Consider the following 10,531-nt stretch of genomic DNA (forward strand, 5'->3'; position numbering starts at 1 on the left):
CTTCCTAATGGCCAGCTCAAAAAACCCAATTGACACCCTTACATGTGAATGGTCATAATAGTTTGAACCTCTGGTACATGTAGGGGGAACAAGTCATGTACTGCCATGTAGAATTTCAATAAAGGTTCAAGTACAAAGAACAAGGCTGTAAGATACCTTTAAGGATGCAAATTAAACATTTGCTGAGTAAAATCTGAAATTTCTGGAAAATGTACCAAATTGCTGGAGTCAATAGATCAGGCAATCTGTAGCATCACCCAAAAGATGAAAATAAATCAGCAGATTGCCTGCCTTGAACAAAATAGCCTGGTAAATGAAATTACAAATCTTCTCGCATCCAACAATAAATGGCCGTACAGGCAACTTAGCAACATTGTTGCTTCTGGTGATGGTCAACTTTTACATACTATACAATGTCTGCTTATGAGCTATTGCAACTCCAATGAAGTTCAGGAACATCAGCAGTTGCAACGCGAGGTTCAGTAGATACTGGCTGACATGTCTGCAAGGAAGGAAATGCAAAAGATATAATTACGTGAAGAAATTTCAGGCAAGGTAAAATAAATAAATAAAGAATTGGTGCAGAGAAACAGACGCAACCTGGAAAAGCTTGAAGCTATTTCTGACCCTTTTTCAACAGGACACCTATCTTCTTCAACATATTGCTGTTCTTCTTCTTGGGTGAGTCATCATCCAAGTCTTCAGAATAAGGTGAGTTCAACTTTCCTCCAAGAGTGTGATAGTCCAAAGAACCTGTCCTCTCCACAAATTTACCATTATTACCAGTTGAAAGCATTGTGGCAGCAGCCTCAGCAGCTTTCCTCCACTGGTCTGCCTGCACCTTTAATCTCCTCAATTCAGCTTCCATTTCAGAGTTTGCAGCCTGTGCAGCATCCAGCTGCTCGGTAACCCTTGCTGTCTTTCTACTACTTTGATCTGCTTCATCTGTCAGATAACTGAGCTTCGATAGGGCCTCTTGCTCTGTGGCCCTGGCAGCTTCCACTAAAGCAAGAGCTTCATCATTCAATTTACTTCTTTCTAGCTCTCCGTTTTTAATTTCCAACTTCAGCATTTCATTCTCCTCAGCAACACTCTGTAACTCTGTCTCCTTATCCATCAGACTTGCTTTCAGGGCTTCCACAATTGATTCAGATTTCTTCAGTTCAGTTCCAAGTTCTTGTTGAATACACTGGTCTCTCTCTACGCTTCCATTTAGCCCTTTATTCTTCTCTGTAGTGTTCTTTAATTCAGTTTCTTTATCCATTAGTCTTTTCTTTAACTCATCAACATCAGCTCTTGCAACCTTCAATCTAGCCTCCAATTCAGCCTCTCTCTGACATGATTCAGACTTTGTCTTCTCAACCAGTTCATATGCACTTCTAATCTGCAAGGTACTTTGAATGTATTCCTCTTGATATCTTCTTTCAGATGCATCTAATGCAGCTCTCAAATGACCTACCTCAAGTTTTATACTATTGAGCTCAACTTTAAGCTGTTCTGACTTCTCAGCTCCTTCTTTTTCCCTTGCAATTTCAACATCACCTGAAGAAGCTGACGAGTCATTGCTCCTTTTGTTAACATCACCCTGCAGTCTACTAACAAGTTCCTCCAAAGAATTGACTTGCATCTTTGATTGTTCTAACTTCAAGGCCAAGGACTTGTAAGCCTCCTGAGCTCTGAGACCTTCTGAGTGAAGTATGTCCTCCGTGGCCGTTGCTTCCTCCAGCTGCATTTGAGCTTTACTTACTTCTTCCATTGCCCGAACTTCGGATTCTTTGCTGTCATTTAACTGAGCCTTTATTTCGTCTACTAGCGCAAGAGTTTCTGTAAGTTCCATTCTTAAGTTCTGAACATCAGCATGAGCTGATTCAGCATGCCTAGCCTGAGCTGCTTCAGATTCAGCTACCCTTTCAAGTTGAATTTTAAGCTTCTGAATTTCATTCATGGCAGAAGCTAGAGCAGCAGAATCCATAGAGTGTTGCTTTTGGATAGCCTCAAGTTCCGACTGCCATGCCCGATCTCTATCCTGTGAGATCTTGCGCAACTCTTGCACCCGAGTTTCCTCACAATCCAATAGCTCCTGCAACTGCTTCTCAGACTCTTCAAGCTTCTCTGACATGGCTTCAAGTTGCTTTTTAGCCTCCTCAGCCTCCTGCTGGGCCCTTTTCTTCCTTGATTCAGATGAGCTTAATTGGTCTTTTGCCTTCTTCAGTTCCTCTTGGAGCTGGGCAAGCTGAGTTTCCAAATCACTAACTCTAGTTGCCCGTTTCTTCTGAGGAAGGGGCAGTTTGTTGCAGATAGAGCAAAGGTAAATAAGCCCATCAGATGTATAATAGACAAAGTACTGGAGGAAAAGCACCCACCAAAAACAGACAAAGAAACGAAAGAAAGCACAAGATGCCAAAAGATTTGAAATGGCACAAAATTGGCAGATATTCGAACACTTAATTCAAATACCATTAATGCCTTTAGACAGAAAGTTGATTAAGAAAGGCAATCAGATAAAGAAAAGAAATGCAAATTGGTTATAAATGACAAGCTACAAACAGCATGCAACTATCCTTATAGGATCTATCTCTACCAGATGTAAGGTAAATAAAAAGGATAATACAATTCACTGTGCCATGAGGTGGAGAGGGAACTATCTGACAGCAATTCATATCTAACTGGGACAAGTAAATTGTTTAAAATGCTGGCACAGACTTTTTGCATCAACTCTTAAACAATGTATCAGCTTTATTTTGAATGTGGATACAGACCACATAAACTGTGAAATTTTGAGAGCAAAAACTGAACTTCAATATGCATCAACTATCTAGAAGTATCTGATCAATCTGCCAAAATGCTTAAGGTTAAGTACCTCAGTTGCTGGACTTCGTGGAGACCTGCGATCAACAACTTTAGGACTTCTTTCTTTTGACATCCTCCCGGCTGAGTTTGAAGTTGAAACTGAGTCTGCCTCTGATCCAGGAGTTTTGAGCTTCTGAGCTGTCCGAGGAGTGGCTGGAGATGTTTTCTGAGGCAGTTCTGAAGAACTTGTCCTGTTCTCAGAGTTTATGAGGTGAAATTATCAAAAGCAAGAAAGAAGACATATCATGGACAACTCAGAACAAAATAATGTTGATAAATGATATATTTCTCATGAAACAATTAAATAAGTTACTGATACGGTGCACAGCTCTAAATGCTTGGGCACATTCAAAGATGAAAATTTAGTGAAAGGCCATACGCAAATTTTTAGCTAATGCTAATTTGGAATCTGCAGTGAAACATTAAACAGTACATTAATCATAGTGCAGCTGCATAAGGAGCTATCTATCAAAGACAATGCACATTGCTATCAACTAAATACACAATGTTTATAAATCAAAAAAAAAAAGAGAGAGTGTATCAGGTTTATGCAGCGAGTAGAAATTAATATTGAAGTTTTGGTTGTATAAGTCCTAGGATGTAATTAGTTATTTGCAGATCTTAAGGGACAAGAAAACAAAGATTTTGACAGATTTGCAGAGGAAGACTAGTAAAGTCAAAGCAGAGTATGATAGCCCCAAAACCTTAGTAATGACAAAGTACCTTGCTTTTGGTGTCTGCATATTAAGTAACTCTACGGTACAGTGGAGGAAGAATATGGCAAACCAAGGAACTTCTTCAAAGGCCCACCAGACCCAATGCACCTATAACAGTTCAGAAGAAAACCTTTGCTCAGAAAGAACTCTCATACACATAAATCTGAATACAGACAAATAAAATTGTTCTTCAAGGATACCCAACCTTTAGTCCATATTCATGTGTGAGCAAGCAAAGCCAAGAAATAAACAACCAAACACAATAATCCCTTCAAAGAAACTCCATAGAAACCACCTCCACTACTCCCACCAACCAAACCTCCAACAGAAGAAAATGACTAAAAAAGTAAAGCGAAAAAAGAATGGGATAGATGGAAGAAAACAACAAATATGATTATGTTAGCATCCTTTCACTTCTTTTTTTCTTTTGCTTCCTTTTTACTCCTCTGCTTAGACTCTTTAACTATAGCATCATCATAATTAAGAAAACGACTCTTCCAACCCACATTTCTGTATAAAGTCTAATATTAACTAGAGAAACCAAACATGACTTTCAACAAAAAGATAAAATATTAACATAACTGAAAAAAATAAGAGAGAAACTTTTTGTATTCATCATTAACGTTAAGCAAAATCAAGATCGAAGAACCCACATCACTTACAGGGAAAAATTTGTAAATAATGAGAAAAAAAAAACTGCTTTCACTGAGACTAACATAGCTTTTCTTCTAACAAGAAATTGACACTGATAGAAACTGTATAAGATCATTTATTTATTTTTCTTCCTTCTTTGCTGTATCAAATTGCCAGAAAATAAGGAAATCAGGAGAAAATTCTCACTCAACCCATAAATCACATCCTGGAAACAGGACAGAAAACAGTAGCAGGAAAGATAACAAGAGACAACAGGCATTGAAACATAAGAAATAAAGAAAAACCCATCAAGCATCATTGATATTTTGCTTTGTCTAGCTAACAAACTAAGATCTAAAGACAAAAAAAAAAAAAAAAAAAAAAAACCAATTACCTGCACTGACTCCAAAAAAAAAAAGGGAAAATAAACCACCAATGCCTCGGTTCTTGCCTTTCACAAGCACCCAGTGAAAATCCTACTTACGTTTTAAAATACAACACTTTTAATGGGACAAAAGAAGTAATAGATATCCTCCAAAACTCGAGAGCTTTGGAGGGATACAAACAAGCAGCTAGCCTAGCACATGGAGAAACCAACCCCATTTACCCCACCCTCAAAAAGACAGAAACCCAAAACCGCAAAACAAGGGAATGGACAGAAAACTGAAATATCATGAAAAGGAACCCCCATTACTCCCACCCATATGGAAAACTCACGTTTCCTCCCTGCAACTCAATCAACTAGCAAGTTGCAACTACAAGAAACGGAGCATTTCCAGTAACTAAACAGGGAAAATAGAAAAGAGATTAACAGCTTGAGAACTTACTTGAAAGGCCAAAAAAAACAGGACAAAATGCGGCTTTTTTTCCTTTTTTGGGTTCCCCTGAGTTTCAAGAAAGTAGAAACTGCAGAGACAAGCAAACCCTATAACGTTAGTGTGTGAGTGTGTGAGAAAACTGAAGAGTGGTGGTGCAACTGCTGCTGCTGCTCTTTTGACCAAAAATAAATAAAAATGCTGCTGCTGCTGCTGTGCAATTCCCAAAGTCACTACTGCTTCATTTAGTTCACTCCTTGGGCTTCTTTCACTATCACTGCTCAGTTGTTTTTGTTTTGTTTATAATTTTGGCTCCTCCTTTGCACTGTTTTGATGGAGCTGGGAGAGAGTGATTTCCCATGCGCTTGAGTCACGCGCCATAGCACGCTCCAATCAGAAATTTACGGATTTTGTCAGCAAGACAAAAGTACGCTCGTGGATGTGGTGGCCCATTCACGGGCCGATTTCGGAGGCTGGTAAAAATAAGGGATTTGGCTGATACGATTAATTATGCTAGACCTCCCTGAAAGTGAGGGGTAATTTCAGTTTGCCCCCTCCATTCCAAATATATAGACATATTCGCATCGTTCTAATGATTTTCTTGATTCATTTTGTGCTTACACTTAGATGGTTCATGATAATTTTAAATCTTAATTGATTTTTATGTAGTTTTCTATTAGTTTGAGGTCAATGCGTGTAAATCCATTAGGGTAGGATTTTTTATTAAATGTAGAATTTTAATTTAAAAAATTCATGTTGATTTGATAGTTTTTTTTTTTTAAGGGATTTCATAGTTTGCTAACACTAGAAACATTTCATTTAATAAATGTTGCCATATGGCATTAGGGTTGTTTTGGAGAATTTTGTGAAGGGCTAGGCATCCTCAAAATATTCCATCATTTAATTTTTCCTTTTAAGTCTTTCTCGATTTTTTAAATATTTTGAAGTCGCTATGACAAGAAAAGAGACTAGTAGGAACATTTCATTTAATAAATGTTGCCATATGGCATTAAGGTTGTTTTGGAGGATTTTGTGAAGGGCTAGGCATCCTCAAAATATTCCATCATTTAATTTTTCCTTTTAAGTCTTTCCCAATTTTTTAAATATTTTGAAGTCGCTATGACAAGAAAAAAGGTTAGGAGGATTGACTCTTTTCTTATTAAAAAAAATCACCGACAAAATCATCTTAATGGTTAATAACTACGATGGGGGTGCAATGAGTGGCATCAACTTCTATAGTCTAATCGCTCTTTATAATTTCTCTTCTCTTATGCAAATTGAATTATTTCCCTCTAAACTCTTAACAGCAAAGGGATTATTTCATCAACTCTCAAATTTTTATGAATTATTTGAAATGTGGCCAAGTTATGATTCATATCAAAGTGAAGTACGTGTTATTTTAGATCACAGGAAGCAAGGTGAAACGCACCCTCTTTCAATTAGGGTTTTTTTTTTTTTTTTTTTTTTTTTTTTACGGAAACGTTAGAAAGGTTTTAGTTTAATTGACCCTATCATTTTTTGTTGATGAGGAGTTTTCATGGGAGAGGTGGCATTTATGACTCTGAAGAAAGAGCTTCGGCAGCCTCTTGCGGAATGGATCCATCTCGTTTTGTTTTCTCACTGGTCCCTCCCCCTCTGGTGCTTTCACTATACTGCTAGAAGTTCAGGTGTGTTGGGACCTGTGAATCACTATAACTAGGCCTGTTAACGGGTCGATGTGTTAGACCCAGAATCCATCCATATGCCTGATGGATCTTGTAATTAAGATTCTGAAACTAGATCCGATGGGTCTTGGGTGGAGGTAAGATCTACCAAAAAAAAAAAAAAGAGGACCCAATATGTATCATTTATTTATTTTTTTATCCATGTTAGCAAAAAAGTCCAACGCGATCCCAAGATATTTAGCAAAAAGTACTTATATGCAACTTGTGATGAATATATTTCTGGTCAAACAAGCTGTGCCTCTTTCAAATTCTAATTTCTTAGATGCTTCATTTGGGATATGGGTAATTTGGTAAAAAAAAAATACTTTTGTTAATTTAGTAAAAGAATGTATTTAGAAATATTTATATTTTATAATTATTAATGTATTGTTCGAGTCGGGTCGGATATGGGTCGGAATCCTATATTTCATAACTGACCCGTTTTTTTGTTAGAGTGAACGGGTACGGGTATGGATACCGAAATTATTCTTAATTCATACCCGAAAAAAATTATCGAATCCGGGTCCAAATCTGACTCATTGATAGTCTTAACCATAACTACCGAGCAAATGAACTAAATAGTCCCTAGACTATTTTGTGACTATTTTGTGAAAGACTAAAAGTCGAGTTTGTTAATGAATTTTACTTTTAGTCAATTTAATTCTTCAACTATTCTATTGTAGCCAATAGGTCTTTTCCATTCAAAACTAGTCAAAGTGGGAGGAAAATGGAAAAACCATCTAAAACTTTTCATGAAATTAATAAAACCAAAATTAGCCGGGGAAATTACAAAGAATTGGATCATATCGAGAGCTAAATATTGGAGATTTTTCAATAATTGTTTTGATATTCTTGTTAGAGTTTGTTGAAAATCACCATAGTTTTTATAGCAGTTTCTCACGATTTAAATTAGTTACGAAAAAAAAATTAAAGGACTAAATTGGTTAAGAATAAAATTAAGAGACTACTTTGACCCTAACAAAAGAGTAGAGGGACTATTTAGGTCATTTTCTCAGAAGTACCACACCTCTCTTAAGATTAAAGAGCTGTTATCTTGAGCTTCAAAACTAATCAGCGTAGCATACCTTGGTTTACTTTAATTGTTCGGTTTATACATGTGCTGGAAGTTTGGGAAATCTGCGTTTGCCTTTGAAATGGCTAAGATTTAAGCGAAAGTTAAGATTGAAGGAGAATAAGCAAAAAAGAACTTGATCTCTGTGGCCCATTTGGTAAGTTGTTAGTAAGGTCCAACATAAATTAGCTTTCCATGCTGTAACATCCAATCTTAAGGAGTTTCCCACCAAATTTGTGAACGGGTAATTCGTGCTGAATAATTTCTAGTAATCTAGTTAATAATACTCCTCTTTACTACTAGGGAAGACACGCATCTAAGTTCATTAGTTTTTGAATTTATTTGTAGGGGATTCATTTTGCTTGCCTTTTCATTTTACATACATCATATCATAAAAATTACCACAGTATTATTTCAAATAATCTTCTATCCAAACAGGCAAACTCCATTTAGTTGTTCACTACTTTGAACACCTGTGGCAATGGCCACTAAAGTAAGCGAATCAAAGAACTTTGAGGTAGGATTGTCAATGGGGTCGGAATCAACCCAAACCCCGCACACTCAACTCAAAGAAAAACTCGATAAGCCTAACCTTTCATGGAGTTGGGTTGGATTTGAGTTTAAATATTAGATTCGAATTAAATGTGAGTTGAGTTTGGATTTTAGTAAGTTCAAACTTGATATAGGGCCTAATTTTTGGCCTAATTCCTCTTCTGATGATCGAGTCATCCTTGGATAAAAAAGATATACCTCGGTTGTATTTCATCTTTTCAATAAAGTTTAGTAATGAGCATAACAGCCCTATTGTTCCGATGGAGAGAAGAACCTATGATTAACTTTTCGGAAAATTTCCAAACGAACAATTCCAACGAAATCTTTCAATTTCTTATTTTACTATGTTCAACTCTATGTATTTCTCTGTCTGTAGAGTACATTGAATGTATAGAAATGGCTATAACAGAGTTTCTCCACCCCTTAATCTATATGTGTGTGTGTGTGTGTGTGTATATCATATTCATATTTTGGTATATATAATTATATATCTAAATCTATAATATTATTACTTTATACTTATGAATTATGTATCAATATATATATATATATATATATATATATATATATATATGTATGTAGTGACTGTTGATTATGTTTTATTATTCATATTTTGGTATATATAATTATATATCTAAATCTATAATATTATTACTTTATACTTATGAATTATGTATCAATATATATATATATATATATATATATATATATATGTATGTAGTGACTGTTGATTATGTTTTATTATTATTTTCTCGTACTTTGAACTATATTGTTGAAAAATTCTTGATTTATGTACTTTTTAATAACTATTACTGGTCCCTATATAGTTTTAACATTGTGCATCTGTCGATGTTAAATTAGATTTAGAACTTAATAGCTATAGTAATTATATTAAGAAAATTAAGGAGCAATAAGTGAGTTCGGGCTAAACTCGAATTAGGCTTACAACTCAATTTTTTGTGATATCAAATCAATCCAAAACTCCTAAATCAAAGTCCAAAAGTGATATCAACTATATGAGCCGAGTTTGAGCTTATTAAAATCCAACTCAAATGATTCGATTGACTGGCCTACTTTGAGTTTGAGGCTTGATAAGGAGTTCACTTGTGTATCACAAGAAACTTAAGTTAAATCCATTATCTATGTTATCACCAATAATTAACGGTTAAACTACCTAGGCATTCGGTTGGTATGTTTATCAATTGGATTTCTTAACCTTGAATTCTTAAAGGTCACGTCGGAACCTCATTGAAGTGATGGTCAATTAGAACTTGGAAGCTTTGAGCGTGTGGATGTATAAGATATTAAGATGATGAATTTTGGGTACAAAGTGTGATGATTGCTTTAGCAACAACATTAGTTTCCTTTCAAATTCAATTTTCATACGCAAGCATGTACACAGCTAAACCAACAACTTCAGTTTGCTATATGCAAACCACATATATTAAACCAATCTTCAAGCAATCAACTCTAGGCTTTCTAAACTTCATTTGTGGGTAATTATAATCCTGCGGTTGCTATGGTCCTTTTTGTAGATAATCAATTTGGCACACATACTATCGTGATAATCATGTATTTTTGTCTTTACCACGTACTGATTGGCAAATCATTTAATTTATCCAAATGAATATTTTTTTTCTGCCTCTATTGCCACCATAGATTTCTTCCAATTTGGATAACTCTATATGATTTGTCTTTGAAATCAAGTAACAAACTTAGGTAATAAACATACTTTAATGAGAATAACAAAAAAAATACTACAGAGAATAGATATCTTGCTATCAGAAAATGAGACTTTTGACTCACTTAACAGAGGGAATAGATATTTTATGATGATTTTGTTTATCAATAATAGTATTAAATTCCCAAAGAACAATGAAGCAACTTATTATTGTATTACATCAACACTCATAATTTACTTTTAATATGGCAAAGTTTTTATTAATATAAATTTCACCCATACAAAATAGTATTTTTTTTCTTTTCCCAAGCATGTGGATTGTGGAGGGCCTGGAGGCAACTGTACATGTTGGGCTTGAGGAACCATACCCGCAAAGCATGGCAACAACAATGGAATAGGGATGGCAATGGAAGCGGGTAACCGCGGGACCCGTCCCGCGGGGGGTTAATGGGGCGGGGGGAATTTTTCCCCCCCGCTTAAAAACGGGGCGGGGGGCGGGGGAGTGTACC

The 10,531-nt window shown here is 35.7% G+C and overlaps 1 protein-coding gene across 3 annotated transcripts; it reads right to left on the reverse strand.

Annotated features, from left to right (window-relative positions):
- Positions 1-80: 80 nt before the first annotated feature.
- LOC113717178 (interactor of constitutive active ROPs 2, chloroplastic) lies at positions 81-5,289 on the reverse strand. Of its 3 annotated transcripts, none has more exons than XM_027241874.2 (5): positions 5,027-5,289; positions 3,574-3,674; positions 2,861-3,041; positions 601-2,272; positions 81-502 (listed from the first exon to the last, which is right to left on the reverse strand). In XM_027241874.2, exons 2-4 carry the CDS (start codon positions 3,591-3,593, stop codon positions 617-619), a joined length of 1,857 nt encoding a protein of 618 aa, XP_027097675.2. In that variant the 5' UTR covers positions 3,594-3,674; positions 5,027-5,289; the 3' UTR covers positions 81-502; positions 601-616. The 3 variants fall into 3 exon arrangements, with proteins under 3 accessions (XP_027097675.2, XP_027097674.2, XP_027097676.2); XM_027241873.2 differs by lacking the exon at positions 5,027-5,289 and adding an exon at positions 4,594-4,793; XM_027241875.2 differs by lacking the exon at positions 5,027-5,289 and adding an exon at positions 3,772-3,941.
- Positions 5,290-10,531: the final 5,242 nt, after the last annotated feature.

This window comes from Coffea arabica, chromosome 11c (assembly GCF_036785885.1).
Source record: "Coffea arabica cultivar ET-39 chromosome 11c, Coffea Arabica ET-39 HiFi, whole genome shotgun sequence".
Taxonomy (NCBI): Eukaryota; Viridiplantae; Streptophyta; class Magnoliopsida; order Gentianales; family Rubiaceae; genus Coffea; species Coffea arabica.